This window comes from Dendropsophus ebraccatus, chromosome 1 (genome assembly GCF_027789765.1).
Source record: "Dendropsophus ebraccatus isolate aDenEbr1 chromosome 1, aDenEbr1.pat, whole genome shotgun sequence".
NCBI lineage: Eukaryota > Metazoa > Chordata > Amphibia > Anura > Hylidae > Dendropsophus > Dendropsophus ebraccatus.
In genome coordinates this window covers 68,761,221-68,781,749 of record NC_091454.1, presented here as the reverse complement: position 1 = coordinate 68,781,749, position 20,529 = coordinate 68,761,221, and the positions used below count along the sequence as shown (strand labels likewise).

The 20,529-nt window shown below is 43.0% G+C and overlaps 1 protein-coding gene across 1 annotated transcript in view; it reads right to left on the bottom strand.

Annotated features, from left to right (window-relative positions):
* Positions 1-10,271, bottom strand: part of ABLIM3 (actin binding LIM protein family member 3) — a 164,708-nt gene extending 154,437 nt beyond the window's left edge. Inside the window, exon 1 of the mRNA XM_069972342.1 lies at positions 9,751-10,271. Within this exon, the coding sequence (XP_069828443.1) occupies positions 9,751-9,763 (13 nt within the window). The 5' untranslated portion in view covers positions 9,764-10,271. The remainder of the gene's footprint in view (positions 1-9,750) is intronic.
* Positions 10,272-20,529: the final 10,258 nt, after the last annotated feature.

Here is a 20,529-nt window from a genome sequence, read left to right as displayed (position 1 = left end):
GGTGTACAGGTTCTACAGGGACAAAGCACAGAAATCTAATAGAGCTGCAAGTGGCTGTGGGTGGGTGATAGGGAAACAATAACATATTGTAAGATCCATTTTATCACACTGTCGCTATACTTTGCAGAAAATAGCGCCCATCTAATTACACATATAGACAAGTTTAGCAGAGTTAAATTTGTGATTTATTTCCCTGTGCATTATCATAACGTGTAGAAAGTCATTTCTACTACTGTATATTGTGTATTATAGAATAATGACTAGTACAGCTCTCACAGCTTGAGACTATGGTAGTAGTCAGAACAGCAAAGATAATGTGGGGCATGTGGTCTAAATGAAACCTTTGACACTGACAATTCCTGACCATAGGACACTAAGAGGTCAAATAATCACAGAACATCTGCTCTAACTGCACCAGGAACCTCGAAACCACAGAAATTGCTCTTACAGCTATAATAACATGTGTGCTTTGGCCATAAACACTGAATAGTGACAAGACAGGGTCAAGATGTTGGTGAAACCTCTCTAGCTGCTCCAAATAGCCACAATAAACATTGTCTGTATTTTGTTACAGCCGTACATTCCACCTGTTAACAGTATAATCTAAACCTAATGGTTTTTACAGCAAGGACATCTAATAAAGGATACTCAGCGAGAACATATACATTATGCATAAGACAGGACTGGACTGCCTTTTAGTAACTTATGTCTACAGATACAGAAAAACACAAATAATATAATATACGATAACTTCAAAAATAACCAAATATTATCAACAAGTAGCATCTAAAAAAGAATCAGCATATCCGCATACTCTTCACTTATCATTTATGTATGCTAGGATTATTCTGAACTGAAGTGCTTGTTAGGTATATGAAATTATGAAGTGAAGACATGGTTTGTAATTAAAGAATAATTCTACTAATGAAATGACTTTTTCCTTAATGAAATAACAATGACCCCCTGCTGAAGTGCATTTTATTCTTAGATTTCCTCTTCTTCTCCTCTGGTACCTCTGTCTCCCTGGTTGTCAATGACTTCCTGCAGGTCTGGGATGAGAGGTGGCACAGAAGGATTTGAGTGAGAGAAAGGCATGCAGTGGAGCATACAATTTTTTATTTCTTACGGATTCTCACAGAATCCTTAAGGTAAAAAAACTGTATGGTTTAATATAGAGATTATACAGTAAGGGCCCATAGCTATCTTTTGGTACACAATGGTCCTGCTTCATTCTGCTAGTGGTATGTATACTCCCAATAACAAACCAGATGCTTCAGAATCTACAGCTGGCCATGCTCATGAAATAATTTATTTCCCCAACAACTAGACCACCCAATCGTCCCATACACATGCACACTTGGTTGAATATATGTGTGTTTTATTGGAAAGAAAGCTAAACTGCTGCCAGACTACTTTGGTTGTGGTTTAGCTTGAAATCACAAGCGCTGCAGAATCTGTTGGCCCTATACAAATAAATTTATTATTAGTATTATTATTATTATTATTATAAATCTAGATGCCCGATCCTATCTCTTTTAGCATCTGCCACTAGGGATAGCCATAAGACTGCTATGCACATTACACAGTAGGACAAAAACTATATTTTAATATGTTTAACCAGCTAAGGAAGGTTTAATTGGGGATGTGCAAACAGTACCGTCCGATTTCAGCCAAAATAAATGTTCATCTGGTGACATTTAAAGGTTTAAAAAAATAAATAAATAATAACTACTTTCTTGTAAAAACAGCACTACCCTGTCCCCTGTGGTATTACAATTCAGCTCTATCGACTTCAGTAAAACTGAGCAGCAAAAAAGTTTGGGCCAATCACTGCCATCAGTTGTTTGTGTTTGAAATCTTTAGATGCTGGTCTCTAGCCCACAAATGATCTTTCAGGAAAGAATGTACCTGCATATTCTCAGAATGTTCTTAGATCATTCATCTTTTGCCTGGAGTCGTTCATCATGTATGGCCAGTTAGACCAACTGTAAAGGCTAATACAGTGTAAAATCTGCACTCGAGAAAGGATCATTCCCCACCAGTGATCGCCGTTTAGGGCTATGTTTACAAAGTCTATTCTTTTTTTCTTGTCAAAAAAGAATACACAAAAATGTATCCTATTAGGAACAGCGGCCATTGTGCACACAATGTATTGCACAACGGCTGCTGTTCCTCTACCGCCGTGGAAATTATTGACATGTCTGTCTGTTCACACAATGTATAGCCGTTCTCACGGCCATACATTGTATTAAGCTCAATGGTTAATTGAATTGCAGGCACACCCACAGGTGTCCACTATTCAAATAACCATTCAGTAATGTTTCTGCGGCCTATATGGCAATATAGGCAGCAGGAACATGTAAAAATGCGTCTGGTACTGCGCTCTAATACAATGGCTGTTGTATTACAGTGTAAGAACACACAGTAGCCTAAATTGTAATTCAATTATCAACCTACTTCTGTGTAGTGTGTATGGCTACCTTGAAGGGGTATTTCGGAGGAAAAATAAATATTTTCAAATCAACTAGTGAGAGAAAGTTGTAAAGATTTGTACTTCACTTCTATTTAAAAGGTCCAAGCCTTCCAAAACTTATCAACTGCTATACGAGGAAGCTGTTTAGTTCCTAACAACCTATCGTAGGTCTTCCTTCTGCCACCTGCGTCTGTGCTTGAAAACTGTCAACAGTTCCCAACACAGACAGAGGTGGCAGCAGGGAGCACTCTGTGGGATTGAAAATGATGACTTCCTCAATGGCATACAGTATAAGTACTGAAAAGTACTGGAAGACATGACGCTTTCTAATAGAAGTAATTTACAAATCGGTATAACTTTAAGCACCTGTGGATTTAAAATTTAAATATTTTTTTCCCTTTAGGTTCATCCAGACATTATTTACTTTACTGGCAACCAAAACTAACAATCCATAAAGCCAAATGCACAGAGAAAGGTTCCAGGACAAGAGAAGAAGGGGAACTTTTATTAAGGTACACAGAAAACACTTGATAGATGATATACATGATTACAATGGCTTGACCGCTATCTCTCTGTATAATCACACATGGAAGTAGCTCAGCCACTTTACAAATAAATTATCTTATTTATTCTAAATTAATTAAGCAAGAAGATTTTTAATGGTCTGGATCCATTGCTATGGAATAGCTAATATTGGTAACAGCTATAAATCCATACACAATTGTCCCAAGCTGTGGCTGTTAATAAATTCCTCTATAACTATGACAATACACACCAGTCTCTTCTTGATGGCATAGTGAGTGAGTTCCGTCATTCAAATAACAAGACCATAAAAACCCATTGTAAACTCCAATCTATAATACAGAATCTAGGACAATGGCAAACAGCTACATAATTCATTGTGCGCTCTTCCTGCCAAGGAATTTTGTGCTCTGAACGACACAATTACGCTTACTGGGCCTCATCATCTGCTCCTGATTAAATATGCAAGAGCATCAGTAGTAACTGGTACACAATGACCAGAGATGCCATAGGTCACTAACAACGTATAGATAATAACATGCATTTTCATTTTTTATTTTTTTTACTGGCAGAAATAAAACAAGCATTGGCTGATCACTTGCCTCTGAGCCTCTCTGTCCAAGAATAAACACTGCTCTGGGACTGACAGGTGCCCTGCTAACAGAGGAGTAAAGTCCTTGTTATTGCTGGGATTACATGTTTTACTTTAACCACTGAGGTCAGGTTCACGTGTAGTATTTTGGTCAGTATTTTAAGCACAATTCAGGACTTAGCTTATTGTGCCTGTGTGTCCAATGAACTGTACTCTTCTTGTCAAAATCTTTAATAAAACAGATCTGAGGGGAAAAAAAAACAACAACAGGGTTTCAGAGCTGGTTGTGGCTAAAAATACTGACCACAATTTGAAAAATGTGAACCCAGTCTATGTTGTTTATTGCTGGTTGTGTTTCAGGCTTGATTATACAGTGCATAGTACTGTACTTGTACTTTCTGCAGTATCTGTGCAGTTTTCCAGGTGGTCATGGGGGTGTTATATTTGCCTCTGGATGCCATGTGGCTTTAGGCAGGTTACAGACTAGCGTGGGACGCTCACTGTGTGAATGTTGAGGGTGTGATATAACTGTTATGTGGTCATAATAAGCAGGTAGTTTCCTACCACATGTGATTGCTGTGTACCGTGTTGAAGTGTCGTGAACAAGTTGTGAAGTGGCCTTTAGGAGAACCACCACTGGCATAGTGACCTAGGTAATAGGTAGACAGCAGCTGTTCTGCCAGCTGAAGAGACTGAGTACTGACCTGTGACACTCTTGTCTAGCCCATGAGAAATAAGACTGCGAGGGCTTTAAGAGGTCAGTGGCGGTGCTGAACGGATAGCCTCCCGTCTTTCTTATCTTACCGTGCTTCATTACTGGATTATGTGCTCACTATCACTTTAGTGAGCTGATGGTTTTCTTCTTTCTGTTTCTCACTATAGTGTTGAACCCTAAGGTGAGAGAGCTGAAACCAGGGTTCTTCTGGAGTAGGACAAGTTTAAGGTTAAGTACCTTTAGTGACATCAGTATAAAGCCTGAGGTGAGATCTACACTGACAAGTGAGAGACTGTCTAAAATGAGCCCATGGTGCTAGGACCTACTATTACACCCTGGACTCAGGGTTAAACCTAAAAGGTGTGCCACCATATTTCTTGTTGTGGAGGAATCAAAGGCCTTTTGCTTTTACTACAACTTTTATACAAGACCATCCTTCTCAGTGAGAACCGTCAAGCATTGTAACTTTTATATGTTTATTAAAACCACCAAAGACGCCCTGTTGAGTAATGTGTGCCGTCGTAAGCAAAAGGATGGTGTCAGTCAAGTTATTGCTGCACAGTGACACCTGTGAGGCAGATACTGACGGACCCCTTGTTAGAAACCCCTCATTACACTAAAGACTATTAGACAAGGCAATTTTTCACTTTCTACGATTAAAGACAAACAATCACAAATGAGCGCTTTTCTGAATGACCTGAAATCATTCACCACAATACAATGATAGTTGCTAGCTATGATCGTGATTACAATTGTTATTATGATCATTATTACGACCGATTACATATTTTAGTATAGAAACGATCATAATAACAAATGAAAGATGTGCACAAACAAATATGTCAAAATGGAGGGCTTCAAATTGTCCATGGAGATACCCTAGAGAGGGTGTAATAGGGTAAACTACAAGAACACTGCTGATGTTTTGGCCTCCCCTTAGGGCTGTATTACAAAGCCCGATATTCTATGCAAATGAACACATCAGCTAGATTGGCGCTTGCTTACTGAGCCTTTTAAACGTCTCAACAATCATGCACAGACACGGTTAGCAATATCCACGCATCCCTTGCATATATAGAAAATAAAAAAACTATACTTTACCTTCACACGCTCCCCGGCTTCCTCCCATCCTTAAGGCTTAAGGCTTCTCCCTACATCTGCCACTGAGATGTCTCTGAAGCGAAAAGCCCCTCAGCCAATCACTGTCCGGGACAGGACAGAACCGTGGCCAGTGATTGGCTGAGTGGCCTGTCATTTCAGAGAGTGAGCAGTGGCTGCAGTGAGCCCACGGAAGCTGGAAGCACACCGGGGAGCGTGGACAGGTAAAGTATAGCTTTTATTATTTTCTATACACTTTTCTCTTTCGGTTCCTCTAACTGCACACCTCCTATTACATAGGGCGATGAGCGATTGGAGGAGTTTTCCAGACCCAGAATGACCCCACAAATGGTCCTTTTAGACGGAACGATTATCGTTCGAATTTGCACGATAAAGATCGCATTTGAGCGATAATCGTTCTGTGTAAACACAGCGAACAATCAAGCGACGAGCAAGAAATCGTTCATTTTGATCTTTCAACATGTTCTCAAATCGTCGTTGATGGTTCTCAAAAAATTCGCAGATCGTTCCGTGTAAACAGTCTTTCAACGATTTTACCTATGTGTGAGATAGGCTTAAGCGATCACAAAACAATCGCAAAACGATTTTTCCGTATTTCCGTACAATGTATCGTTCTGTCTAAACGCTGATCGTTATAAAAAACACATCGTTCATTCAAAGTCGTGTGATCGGGCGAATTATCGCTCCGTCTAAAAGGACCATAAAGCTCTGTAATAAACCTCAATGCAATGGTTTTCCCCTATGAGTTCTAGCATAGATAGATCATAGGACTCATAGCCTAATATTTTGATGATATCACTTTCTATGTGAATAATGTCTGTCTAATGGTAAAAGTATTTAGTACATCTTATTTTAGCTATGAATTGGTCTTCATTTCGATCATATCAGGACTGATGATCTGATTACAGTATAATGAACATAACTCCACCTCTGCTTCCTCACCCCAGAGATGCCTTCTGGAACCATTCCCTGTGGTTCCTAGTGACCTGAAAGAAAACTGTATCACAACTGGAGGTGTAAAGTCTCTCCAAGTCAACAGCAGTGAAGCAAAGCTAGAGAAATCTCAGGGGCCTGCTATCCAATGCCCATTTTGCCACTAGAGCTCACTTTCTATAGTTTTTTAAGAACATTTGTAGACATATGCATATATGCATATATGCATATAGCACAATTAGCTAGACATATGTGAAAGAGGAAAGAAAAAAATAGGCAAGAGGCGGCTCCTCGTGTGATACCACAGACAATGAGCAGGGAAGATAGATGTAAAGATTCAAGGCTCACCTTGAATCTACTTGGGCTTTGTGCGTATCATCCCAAGCTCTAGGGTACAGCTGGACACCTGGTACAACGCTGAGGGGCTGCAGAAAGCTAGCTGGAGTACATAGATGGGATGCTCCCTTGAGGGTGCCCATGAAAACATATATGGAGCAAAAAAAAAACCATAATGGCTATAAGCCTTACTCATTATATTGCCAGCGCTGCCCCAAGAAGTAGTCAGGAAAGTGGTTAAAAATGCATAAAAAAGTTTATTGTAAAATGTACATAATGTGACGCTTTTTAACCGCTTTCCTGACTACGGCTTTTTGAATATAAATACATGTTAGACACTGTTCTATACGTTATGACAGCCCTAGGCTGGCTCACTTTGCACCAATCCTTTGTGCCAAAATAGTGGAGCATGTCATTATTAAATCTAGCACAAATCTAGAACCAGCATCTAGCACCAGTTCTTTGGTGCAATTTTAACAAAGATTCTAAAGCATTTTGCTTAGTAGATCTCTGCCAATGTGTGTTTATTATGGTGTCAACCTTACAGTGTACTCTCTGAGTCATGTCTGTGAGCAATCAATATAAAAATGACAGCAATGTAGGTGGTTCCATTGACCTGTCCTTACTGCATTCCTGTACGGAGACACAACTCTGTTCAGAGCACTGCATATACCCGAGGGCTAGAATGCAATGGACATCTTACCTGTCTGACAGGTGGATGTGACAAAACAAAAATGTTCTGGTAACCGACTATTAAATAGATAAGTTGTAAGTTATTAATACATTGCACAAGCAGTCCTACAGGAAAATGAGTATATATATATACACCTATTATATAATCCAAACCAGCTCAAGTGTTTCCGTCAGAGGACACTTACGAAATGTCTCCATTGTATTCTGTTACATGCTTTATTTCTTTATCCTTAGTAGATTTTGAGTACTATAGTTTGTATGATCTTATAAAGAAGTCTGTATCCCTTTATGCAGAACTCTCACTTGTGCAGCAATCTAGCTCCGCTTTGGTAATAAAACAAGACCAATGCTATTGTTGCCAATGGGGATGTTCAGGGCATCTGATGCCTCAGTGGGGATGCTGGACTGGTCCAGCGGCCTGATATGAGAAATTGCCTTAAAGCGTTTTCCTATCTGGCTCAGAACCATATATATAGACCAAATTAATGATGACAACTGATGCATTTTTGTACAAGTTGTGGCATCAGATGGAGCAATTTTAAGGGATCGATCACATCACATACATGTCAGCAACCTGTCAAAATTGGATGTCAACATATAACTGCACAGGCAGGCACTGGCTCCATTGACTTAAAGGGGTTATCCTGCGCTACATAAACATGGCTACTTTCTTCTAGGGACAGCACCATTCTTGTCTCCAGTTTGGGTGCAGGTTCTGTAACTCTGTTCTATTGAAATGAATGAAGCTTAATTGCAAACCACACCTGACCTGGAGACAATAGTCGTGTTATTTCTGGAAGAAAGTAGCCATTTTTTGTAGTGCTGGATAACCCCTTTAAATGGCCAGCAAGTGGCTACATTCAGATAATTTTCCTAGTTTACATGTGTTTTTATTTAAACCTTGTGGTCGACCTAGAGGTCGCCAGTGGACGACATTTGGGCAATTGAGGTCAATAAGGCCAGTGCTCGTATATGCGGGCATTCCATTCTGACAGGTTGCCAAGGTTTATGTGCTTAGGAATCCAAAACCTACAAATTTAAAAGCCAAATAATATTGTGGTTGCAGTGGTGACCACTATAGCTGCCATCCTAAGCCCTGGATTAGTGAAAACCACTAAGCACCATTGTTCTAAAGGATAGGTCCTGCTCAAGGTGATCATGGGAATAGCAATTTGCTAGTGGTGAGAAGGGGGATGGAGGAGGGGGGCTTGCTACTAGCAGATTCCTTCTCATGATCAGCTGTTTGCTGGTTCCTTTATGTGCTGCTGCAGGCAAAGAAAACCATGATGTGAGTGCCCACTAAAATGAATGCCAGTCCATGCTATAGACTGCTTTTACTGACTGCCCTTGCAGACCTTCAGTGGAGTAGGTTTGCTGAAATCAACTCTTTACAACCCAGGCAAGTCCTGCTGAAATATTTACAATAAGGAGGTTTATGGTTGATGTCACCGAGGCAGATCCATTTTTAGCTCTATGACATCAGCGCTGTGAACACCTGTGTCTCTTGGCTGCACTTTCTCTATAGAACGGAGCGGTCGAACATTTGTACATGAAGCCAAATCTTTTAGGGACGATGTTCCAACAATGTGTGCTATGTGAATCAGCTCTACCTTACTGGCATCATAATAATAGTTGCTGGACTAACACAGATTTATTAGGTAAATGTGTTTAAAATGATAAAGCAAATACATTACTTTTCCTTTTTACTAAGCCTCATATTAATTGAATTATTGGACAAGACTTCACCGCTCCACATCCTTAATACACTCTAATCAATGGACCTCAGAACAGGCACCTTCCTATGCTACATGTGTGACTAGATTCTCCTATAGACTAGCAGAACGCTGTTGTTAGGCAATCACATCAGCTCCTACTGAACTTAGGAGCCAGTCATATTCATGCAGAAATAAAAGGATGGATAGATAGATAGATAGATAGATAGATAGATAGATAGATAGATAGATAGATAGATAGATAGATAATATGGCAATTCCTGATCTCCTTAGAACATGACCAAAAATATAAAAGTTGCATTGGCACACACAGAAAGGCCTGGCTTTATTCCATTCATCATCTGTAGACTATAGACAATGCCACTGCACATAGAGGCAAGTGCTCAGGAATACTGATTTAATAATTGATGAGAATCCAGTGAAAGAGTTGGTTGTATACAAAGAGCCCCACATGGACAATACAATGTATCAGTGCAAACAATACATTGAAGGCAGGGAGATACATTTATACAAACACAAAGAACATTTACACCTTTAAAGAACAATAGTGATTTAAATGCTGGGAGCAGAAGCTAGCAATGCCCAGTCATTCTCATTCTCCATGTATGTGTTGGTGTAACTGGCATGTACTTACAATTGGTGCTCATGATGCCAGTGTCTTGTTCTCATCCAACCCCAGAGGAAAAGTGAGCGATCTGCTTGTGGTGTGTGCCACCCTGCGCTGGATCCCGCCGAGCCTTGTCCACTTAGAAGCTCCCTATGCCAGCCATGCCCGGGCACAGTGCAGCAGCCCCTCAGGTAGACAGAGGCTGGAGGAGAGTTGGCAGGAACAGGCAGCAGCAGTAGGAAGACAATGCTGCCAGGGAGGTGACTGGGTGCAGGAGTGATGCCACCTTCTTCTGCCAGCACACGCCTAGAGCCACACACTGACTGTCACTGTCACCACTAGCACAGCACAGGATCCTGGAGCTCTCCCAGCACTTGGGGGTGTGGACTGTGGAGACAGAGGGGGAGGTAGATGCACCAGCACACAGACCTGACTGCTCTTCTCCCTGCCCTGCCTGGGGAGGGGGCTGTGTGCAGCCGGGCTCTGCTGTCCGCTGGTGGCAGGCAGTCTAATGCTCTGATCACTGGGATCCTCCGGGACATTCCCATGACAGGATCCCAGTGACCAGGGGAAGCGATCACTGGAATGAGCCGCGTGGTCTGCTGCCACCTGCCGGTCAGCACGGGAGCCGCCAGAAAGCGCAGACCATATGGTGAAATCAAAGAGAACAGCGGCTGTGTCTGGGCTGCGTACGGTACCGTGCATCAAAGTGAGGAGGGAACGCCGGCTGTACCGGCTCCTGAACGGGGACTCGGCAGCAGGAACACATGCATAGATAGAGTCCTGAACACATAACACCGACCTGCCAATAGGGCTTATAGAAACAAGTTAGTCCACACCCAACTACAGAACCTTACCACATATACTTTGTATCCAATATCACCAACACAGAAGCTCTTGTGGCTATATATATAAAAAAAAAACTATGTTATGTTTCATAAAATGTATTTATATATGTATAAAAAATCAGGGTACAGGGAAAACCAAGGAGCCCAACAAGGGTCCTGTAATCCTATCCATAGAGGTACATTGAGCCAACAGAGAAAAACATTTCTTATAGGAAATACAGTAATAGCTAAATAGTGCCATCTACTGGGGAAAGCAAATAATGCATGCACTGACATTATATATAGAGCAAGGCTGCAGTCGGATGCAGACCCTAGGAACATCACTCTCTCTCCCCTGGTGTCCTAGTACTAAATTATAAGGGTATCACCATAGTAGTCTTACACAGTATAAGGGCTGATATTAAACATTTATTTCCCTAAAACATGTATACTTCTGGCTGGCATATCATATAATCTCCCATATATTCATATATGGATGATAATAATAATAATAATAATAATAATAATAATAATAATAATAATAATAATAATAATAATAATCATAGTTATATGAAAATACAAAACCCAACCTCATAATAATGAATGATGCATGGTCAGTATTACCTACCTCTATTGCTTCAGATACCCACAGTGTACAAAAACTATCCTCAGTTAATTCATAACAATAATTAATTCAAATACATATATAAAAGTGATTAATCTCAAGTGTTTATCACGAGATTTTACTACTACAGCACTTTTTAACTACACCATTATTTATTAATGTAGCAAGTTAATGTTAAATTACTATGAGGCCTCCATACTCGAACTGGACCATCTTGGGATCCCAAACTAAACCCGGATTTATCGCTAAAGATGATAAGATTCCACTAAGTAACAGTTCAAGTTTCACTGTAAATGAAGGCACCAAATTTCCTTCTGGAAATGCTCCAGGCAGAGACACGGAAGGAAACTGGGAACTGGGATCAAACTATCCTTTCTTCTAGGGGTCTGCATGCCCTCATGTAACCACTATTCCCAGTACCTCCTAAGAGATTGGCCAGAATGGCCCTAATGCTATGCAGTACATCCAGTGTCGGACTGGGCCACCGGAGGACCGGAGGATGCACCGGTGGGCCCCTCCCCCACTCCCACTGCCTGTCCAGCAGCTGGGGCCCCCAGACAGCCATAGGATGATGCTGCCTGTCCTCAGTGGGCCCCCAGCTGCAGCAGGATAAATACATGGTTTTGCCGGGTCTGTCCGACTCTGAGGAGAGAGCCCCAGGAAAACCATGTCCTGGGTAGTCCCGGGAAGCACCGCCCGCGCCGCGGGAAGCCCCGCCCCCTTCCGGCGTTAGCGATCTCACTCAAGCAGAGCAGGGAGAGGAGTGGCTGGGACACTAGCGGAACCTTACGGGTGAGGTAAGTATTGTTGTTTTTTGTTTTAAATACAGATGAAGGGGCTGGACAATGATAAGGGAGGTACTGGTGAGCTGATGAGGCAAAAGGATGAGAGGGGTACTACTATGATGATGGAAGGGTAGGTTGATGATGGAGGGGCAGGAGGATGAGGGGGGTACTACTATGATGTTGGAAGGGCAGGAGGATGAGGAGGGTATTACTATGATGATGGAAGGGCAGGAGGATGATGGAGGGGTAGTAATATGATGGAGGGGCAGGAGGATGAGAGGGGTAGTAGTATGATGGGGTAGGAGGATGATGGATGGGTAGTAATATGATGGAGGGGCAGGAGGATGAAGGGGGTAGTAGTATGATGGGGTAGGAGGATGATGGATGGGTAGTAATATGATGGAGGGGCAGGAGGATGAAGGGGTAGTAGTATGATGATGGAGGGGCATAAAGATGAGAAGGGTAGTAGTATGATGATGGAGGAGTAGGAGGATGAGAGTAGTAGTATGGTGATGGAGGAGCAGGAGGATGAGAGGGGTAGTAGTATGATCATGGAGGAGCAGGAGGATGAGAGAAGTAGTAGTATGATGATGGAGGAGCAGGAGGATGAGAGGGGTAGTAGTATGATGATGGAGGAGCAGGAGGATGAGAGGGGTAGTAGTATGATGATGGAGGAGCAGGAGGATGAGAGGGTTAGTAGTATGATGATGGAGGAGCAGGAGGATGAAGGGGTAGTAGTATGATGGGGTAGGAGGATGATGGATGGGTAGTAATATGATGGAGGAGCAGGAGGATGAGAGGGGTAGTAATATGATGATGGAGGAGCAGGAGGATGAAGGAGTAGTAGTATTAGTAGTATGATGATGGATGATATGGTCAGTAACAGTGTGATGGTATGTTGAGAGGTACAGTATGGTGATAATATATATATTAGTGCTGTTCTGGGGTCACTTCCACACACTGAGCCCCCACATAACTATGTATTCTGATCTCCCACAAACCATTCAGTGTACAATACACCAAGAATCCTCCAGGTAAAACAGCTGCAGGCACTACAACTCCCAGCATTTACTGATAGTCTGCATCCCTCAGGATATGCTGGGAGTTGTAGTACATATAAGCTCCCACTGTAGAGACATATAGTGCCGGACCTTGAGGGCTGATGGTTGTAACAGATTACAGTTACCAGAGGCTTCTACACAACAATCAATTATTAAATGTTTGTTCTGTCTGAAGCTACAACTTCATAAGTGTAGGGTATTCTGAGAGTTATAGTTCGACTGAAAACATGTCATTCACAAGGGAGTTGTCGCAGATTCAGATGAATCCAGGATAGGGCCGGGCCAATATGTCGCTTTTTACCAATTTTTCTTTGGTGGGTCTCAAGGATCATTTCCTCTGGTGGGCCACAGGTATCCTAGTCCGACACTGAGTACATCGAAATGACACTGTCCCATATGCATGCACTGCCTTGGCTTTAACGCCTTAACGACAGAGGGCGTATAGGTACACCCTATTGCCGGTAAGGGCGTTCAGAGCGGGGCCGCGCGGCGACCCCGCTCTGAAACGTGGCGGTCCCGGGTTCCGCGTGTAGCCCGACACGTATGGATTAGCGGGCACGGTCCGATCGCCGTGCCCGCTAATACAGTAATCAGATGCAGCTGTCAAACATGACAGCTGCATCCGATTACCGGATCCAGCATCTCCCTGGTGTCTAGTGGCGGAGATCGCTCCTCCGGGATGTTATCCCGGAGAAGCGATCTCCGTTTCTGAAGCCGGCCGGGGACCGCTCCAAGATGGCGCCGTCCCCGGCTCGGCACTCGTTTGTTTCCGGCTGCAGCAGCCGAAAGCAAACGAGTGCCGATCTCATGGATCTCTGCAGCATATCTATCTATATCTATGCTGCAGAGATCTCAATGAGAGATCAAAGTGTATATACTAGAAGTCCCCCAGGGGGGCTTCTAGTATATGTGTAAAAAAAATAAGAAAAGTGTTGTTGTGAATAAAAAGCCTCCTCCCCTAATAAAAGTCTGAATCACCCCCCTTTTCCCAGGTTATAAATAAAAGTAAATAAATAAATAAACAAACATGTTTGCTATCGCCGCGTGCGTAATCGCCCAAACTATTAATTAATCACATTCCTGATCTCGTACGGTAAACGGCGTAAGCGCAAAAAAATCCCAAAGTGCAAAATTGCGCATTTTTGGTCGCATCAAATCCAGAAAAATTGTAATAAAAAGCGATCAAAAAGTCGTATATGCGCAATCAAGGTACCGATAGAAAGAACACATCATGGCGCAAAGAATGACACCTGAAACAGCCCCATAGATCAAAGGATAAAAGCGCTATAAGCCTGGGAATGGAGCGGTTTTAAGTGACGTATATTTGTTGACAATGGTTTGAATTTTTTACAGGCCATCCGATACAATATAAGTTATACATGTTACATTTCGTTTTAATCATAACGACTTGAGGAACGTGCATAACAAGTCAGTTTTACCCAAGGGCGAATGGCGTAAAAACACATTTCCCCCAAATAAACAAAATGCGTTTTTTTTTTCAATTTCACCACACTTTGAATTTTTTTCTGGTTTCGCAGTGTACTTTATGCAAAAATTCAGCCTGTCACTGCAAAGTACAATTAGTGACGCAAAAAATAAGGGCTCATGTGGTTTCTAGGTGGAAAAATGCAACTGCTATGGCCTTTTATGCACAAGGAGGAAAAAACGAAAACGCAAAAATCGAAATTGGCTCTGTCCTTAAGGGGTTAAAAGGAACCAATCACTACTATAACACATATAACGTTTTTAGCAGCTCCTAATAGAGCGTTCTCTTACCATACTTGTTGTGCCGTCCTCCTAGGGTTTATATAGGAGAAAATGTTGTTTTATTCCAGTACGTGTTGCATGGACTACTCATCTGGGCCATAACTAGCCACTGCGGCTGGACCACGGATCATTCATTATGATCTTGGGAGCTCCAAAACTGCTTAAATCTTTGTGCTACTGTACTGACACATCATGTCTGAATTCCATTCTGTAGCATATAGACCGTCTTTATGGACTGTGCACAGAAGCCCCCTTATACAGACTATTGCTAATAAACAGGGCCGCTTCTGCCATAAGGCGAAATGAGTTTATTACTCAGGGCGGCAGCTTTGAAGAGCCACTGAAGACCAGCAGATTTAAAGGGGTTATCCAGCGCTACAAAAACATGGCCATTTTCCCCCTACTGTTGTCTCCAGATTGGACGGGGTTTTGAAGCTCAGTTCCATTGAAGTAAATGGAGCTTAACTGCAAACCACACTTGAACTGGAAACAACAGTAGGGGGAAAAGTGGCCATGTTTTTGTAGCGCTTGCATAACCCCTTTAATGTAATAATACTATCTGCTACAAACCACTGACTTCATTGACCTCATGACCTGCAAGTGATAGCTGGACACAGACTAAAATGCAAGGAAGTCAGGATTGCAAACACTCTGCAGGTATTGTCAGAGCTTCAGACATCACTACTAGAGATGAGCGAACCGGGTTCGGGTTCGAGTCGATCCGAACCCAATCGTTCGGCATTTGCGGTGGCTGCTGAACTTGGATAAAGCTCTAAGGGTGTCTGGAAAACATGGATACAGCCAATGACTATATCCATGTTTTCCACATAGCCTTAGGGCTTTATCCAAGTTCAGCAGCCACTGCTAATCAAATGCCGAAAGTTCGGGTTCGGATGGACTCGAGCATGCTCTAGGTTCGCTCATCTCTAATCACTACACTACAAGTGATCGCTGCCCCTTTATGTGGAGCACAAAATGTAATTGTAGTATGAGCAAGAATAGAAATATGGAAGAATTGTTTAGGTACTTGTGCAATTAGGGACACAGCTTAGTATATACTTAGTGCTCAACCAAGACAGATTTATATTCTATTTTGGCCAAAATGTAAAAGGCTGATCTGCTCCATGCTTTGTGCTGCTTTTGCTCCGGTCTTTTCCTTAGCCTCTCTGGCATTTGGAGCTGAAGGATGCTGTCTTGCTTCTCTCATGTTCCTTTAGGGAACAGGTGATAGGGAGAATGAGCTCACTTCATTCTCATTGATGGTGACCCCAGAGTAACTCCCTATCAATCGGAAAAGTGTCTGCATTTCCTAGTTTTCTGCCATCACTTTATTAGATGGAAATACCCCTTTAAATGAAAGTAGTACTGTAGTTTCTTGTTTTCTATGCCATCTGCTGATTGTTCTCTTTTGTCAAGTTTAAAAATCATTGTCCGTGGACCACGCATCGCCATGGAGGCGACGGCTGATGATTGGGTGTATAAAATAATAAAGCTATTACCCACCTGTTCAATGCTTCCCTGGTGTCCTCCAGCCTTTTCTGTGGGATTCCCCGTTCATCACAGCTACAGCTCTCACTTCTGGTCCTGTCTTTAAACTGACAGGCCACTCAGCCAATCACTGGCCATGACAAGACAGCACCAAAGCCAGTGATTGGCTGAGGGGCCTGTAACTTCAGAGATGGGACCAGAAGTGAGAGATGCAGCTGTGGTGACCGGGAAATCCCACAGACAAGGCCTTTGGACACTGGAAACTTGATCAGGTAAGTATATGTTTATTCTAATTTACACCAAAGCAAGGGCTGCACAGACAACACTGCACAATAATCAAGCTGTGTAATAGCACTTGCTCACTCATGGGGAATGCACACATGTACATTACAGTTGAAAGCTCTCATTGTAGGCCACAGACAATGTTGGACCTATGGCTTACACAAGATAGGGCACGGATAACACTGCATAACTTCGGAAACCTGGCTACTCCCAGGTAACCAGGACTAGGGCTTGTGCCACCCTGATAGGACGGGTACCCCGACACTGCAGGACAGAAGGTGGTCAGCGACAGTACAGTGGGAACACAGGCACAAGTATCTCTCTTACAAGTATCTCTCAAGTCTATTAAGTATTCTTCTTTCTAACTACATTACTACCCTGGGTTGGGACCCTCACGGCAAATTCCTCTCCTCTTCTCTTTACTGCTCAACACTAAGCTACACAAGCAATGCTACTCTACCTCAGCACTTAAAGTATCTCCCAGCACAGATCCAGTGAGACTCAGTCTGTACCAAAAGAAGTTCTTCACTGCCAGAGTACTGTACTTACAAGAGATTGTTAGTAAAGCCATTATACTTATTTTACTGGGACTCAATCATCATTGCATCGGCACCTATACACACCCAATATACACCTTGGGTCACTATCCCTTTTCTGTAGGTGGCGGTACGGATAGTCCGGGTGGGTCATCTCCCCACTCCGGACCACTGTGACAGGAGCCCAAGGGACCAATGACCGACCATTTCACAGGGATATAGCCAGCTATAACCTAAAACAGGTATACCACCACACCTGTATGCTGAACCAGCACTGGCATCACAACAGTACCACCGCTGGCTGAGCTGTATCACAACCGCCAGCACAACATCATCCGGTCATCTCACCAATAGAGATGAGCGAACTGTTCGGACTTTTGGTCCGAAAGCAGTTTGCTCTCTCGTCATGCCTGTGATCCCGGCCGCATAGTTGCGCTCCCGGGAATATGCGGCCAGGATATTCCAGGGAATCAATGTTGAAGTGCCTGGAATATCCTGGCCGTATATTCGCGGGATCGCAACTGTGCCGCCGGGATCACAGGCATGACGAGAGAACGCCGATACTCATCTCTACTCACCACACCTTGACTTCATATCTGATGTCAAGTCACTTTAAAGGAGTTATCATATTTGTGCTCGGACAGGTGGTTGACCCCCCCCCCTCCCCCCCCTCCCCCCCACACACTTACCCTCCTCACTCCTGTGCCATCTCTGTTACTGAGCCCACCATCCCTGATGTGTTGCACTGACTGACTGAGTGGTCAGAGACTCTTAATGGCATCATTCCCAGAAGTGTGGCATATTGGAGACTGGGCTCTATTAGTGTGGCAGTGGGGGAGTAGAAAGGAGGGTATGTGTTTATATATTTTCCCCCATCCCAGCACAAATGTGCAAAAAAGTTGAAAAGTTAATTCTCACTCCTTGCAGTGTTTGATGTATGTGAGAGTCAGACAAATATGTATAATGTAACATTGGAATAATTTAATTTGCAAGACAATTCACAACTTCACAGCAGTTCATATCTGAAAAAAAGAACAACAAAAGGACAATCTAAAAGGAAAGTTCATTAGCAGTACAAACCAGAGGCAGAGAGTGTGAAACAGATGCTCTTCTCTCTCGCAAGATCACAAATCACATTGAAAGGCAATTTAGCTTTAAGTGCAGTACTCATTTGAAAACATTAAATTTACCGCTTCACAAAAGCTCCATCTATAAAGCCTCCATCTTACTTCGAGGTAAAATACCAAGAAAGACCCCATGCCTGCTCTCCACATTATATTAGAACAGCTAATGGAAATTACCTCCTCAGACAGTTAGGCATTTTCCCAGTCAGCATCCATCTATTTGCACTATGTGTATTTGTCTCTCTACACCACAAGTCTACATTGCAGTTGCTTACAGCTACTGTTTCGATGATATATTTGTAGACAGAGAACAATATCAAATGAGCACAATCAAATTTTATTTTTTTGTAAATCAAGGTTTATTGAGAGACCAATATCATATAACAAAATAGAGAACATAGTGCATGAGAGGTCAAGGCATATAATTCCACAGTATCACAAGAATTTAGCAATACATACTATAAGGTCAAGAGACCCAAGGAGAAAGACCCAGTATTTCACCCAATGCACTTCCATAGCTCAGCAATATAGAAGAAAAAGGTCATCTCATATAAGGCACTAACTAATAATAAAACAGGGCCTGACAAGACCAAAAACACACGGTAAAGGGGAGGTGGGGGGGGGGAGGGAAAGGGGAAGGAGGGGGGGGGGGGTGGAAGGAGAGACAATACAGGAGAGGGAAAGAAAAAGGGAAGGAGAGGAGTAAGAGAGAGAAAGAAGAAAGAACATTAAGATAGCAACTAACATCTTTATAAATGAAGGGCATCACAATAAGACTACCGCCAAAATTGTGAGATCCAGGTCGCAATGTCACCAGAATCACTGAACACCTCCCAACAAAACCAAGTCCTATTAAACAAGGTCTTATCACGGTCAGTATGTGCGGAGAGGTCCTCCATATGCTTTATTTCCAGGAGACAATCCAAAAAGTCCCCAGAAGTAGGGGGAGACGTGGATTTCCATTTACGCGGGATTGCCTGTGTGGCAGCATGCAGAAAGTGGTGAAGGAGACCTCTACGAAAGGATTTCAGGGAATCCACCGGGGAAGACAATAATGCCAGACCCATAGAGGGAGCAACCGTTTCTGAACTTACCTTGCCATACATAGCAAAGACGGAAGTCCAGAAGTTAGAAATCTCCGGGCAAGACCACCAAATATGCTCCAGACTACCCCGTCCTACCCCACAACTCCAACATACAGGGTCAACAGAGGGAAACAGTCTAGATAGTCTCTCAGGATAATAATACCAATGGGACATAATTTTGAAATTCTTTTCCTGGGTATAACTGGAGAGGGACGATTTATGAACCAGGCTAAAAATCGAGTTCCAATCATTATCAGAGAGCTGTATCCCCAGTCCCCTTTCCCATTTGGCGACATATGCAGGCCTGTAAGCAACGTCTTTGATATCCAGAAAGAGTGCATATAGCAAAGACACAGCGTGTCCTGGATGAGTAGCTGCAGCACATAATTTTTCAAAGCTAGTCAGCTCCTCCATTTCACCCCAACTGTCTTTAACAGTAAGGAAAAGATCCTTAAGTTGGTCATAGATCAACCACTCAGTAGGTTGCAGCACTGCTGCGTCAATGAGATCAGTGAAGTAGCGTACTCCCCTACTGGTGCACAAATGCCGAAACTGCAAACCAGATGCCCTGTTACCCAAGCGCCTGAAACGGTCTGCAAGGTCAGGGGGAATGGCACTGTAATCCAGCAGGGGAGTCAAAGGACCTGGTCTAGACCATAACTGTAGCGTCCTAACCATAATGTCGCTGAAAGATAACAGCACCCTAATAAGGGCCGGAAGGATGCCCAAAGCAGGTCTACTTCCAGGCTCACTCCACAGAAGAGCAAGAGGGGGGCGGACAGACCGTTCCTCAAGCAGAGGTACCCATTGTTTTGTATCTTTAGAGTGTATCAGATCAAGCAAGCAGGAACCCAACACTGCCTGATGGTAGACTCTAAAGTTGGGCAGACCTGTGCCCCCCTTCATTTTAGGTCTGGAAAGAAGTCTATAAAGGAAGGCGGGCCCTCTTGTTGCCCCAAATAAACCTATTTAATAGAGATTTCAACCTCCTCAGGAATGGGCCTATAGGTACCATAGGCAACGTCTGGAAATAATAAAGGACCCTTGGCAGAATACCCATCTTGATTGCCGCAAGGCGGCCAAACCAAGAAAGATTAAGGTGCCTCCATCCCTCCAGGTCTTTTTCTCGTCGGAGCCAGTATCCAGCAACAATGGTGGAGTCGGCCAATCTGGAAGGGAGACCATAGGTAGCTCAAAAGTCCCCAGGAACTTAGGGAGGTCACCCA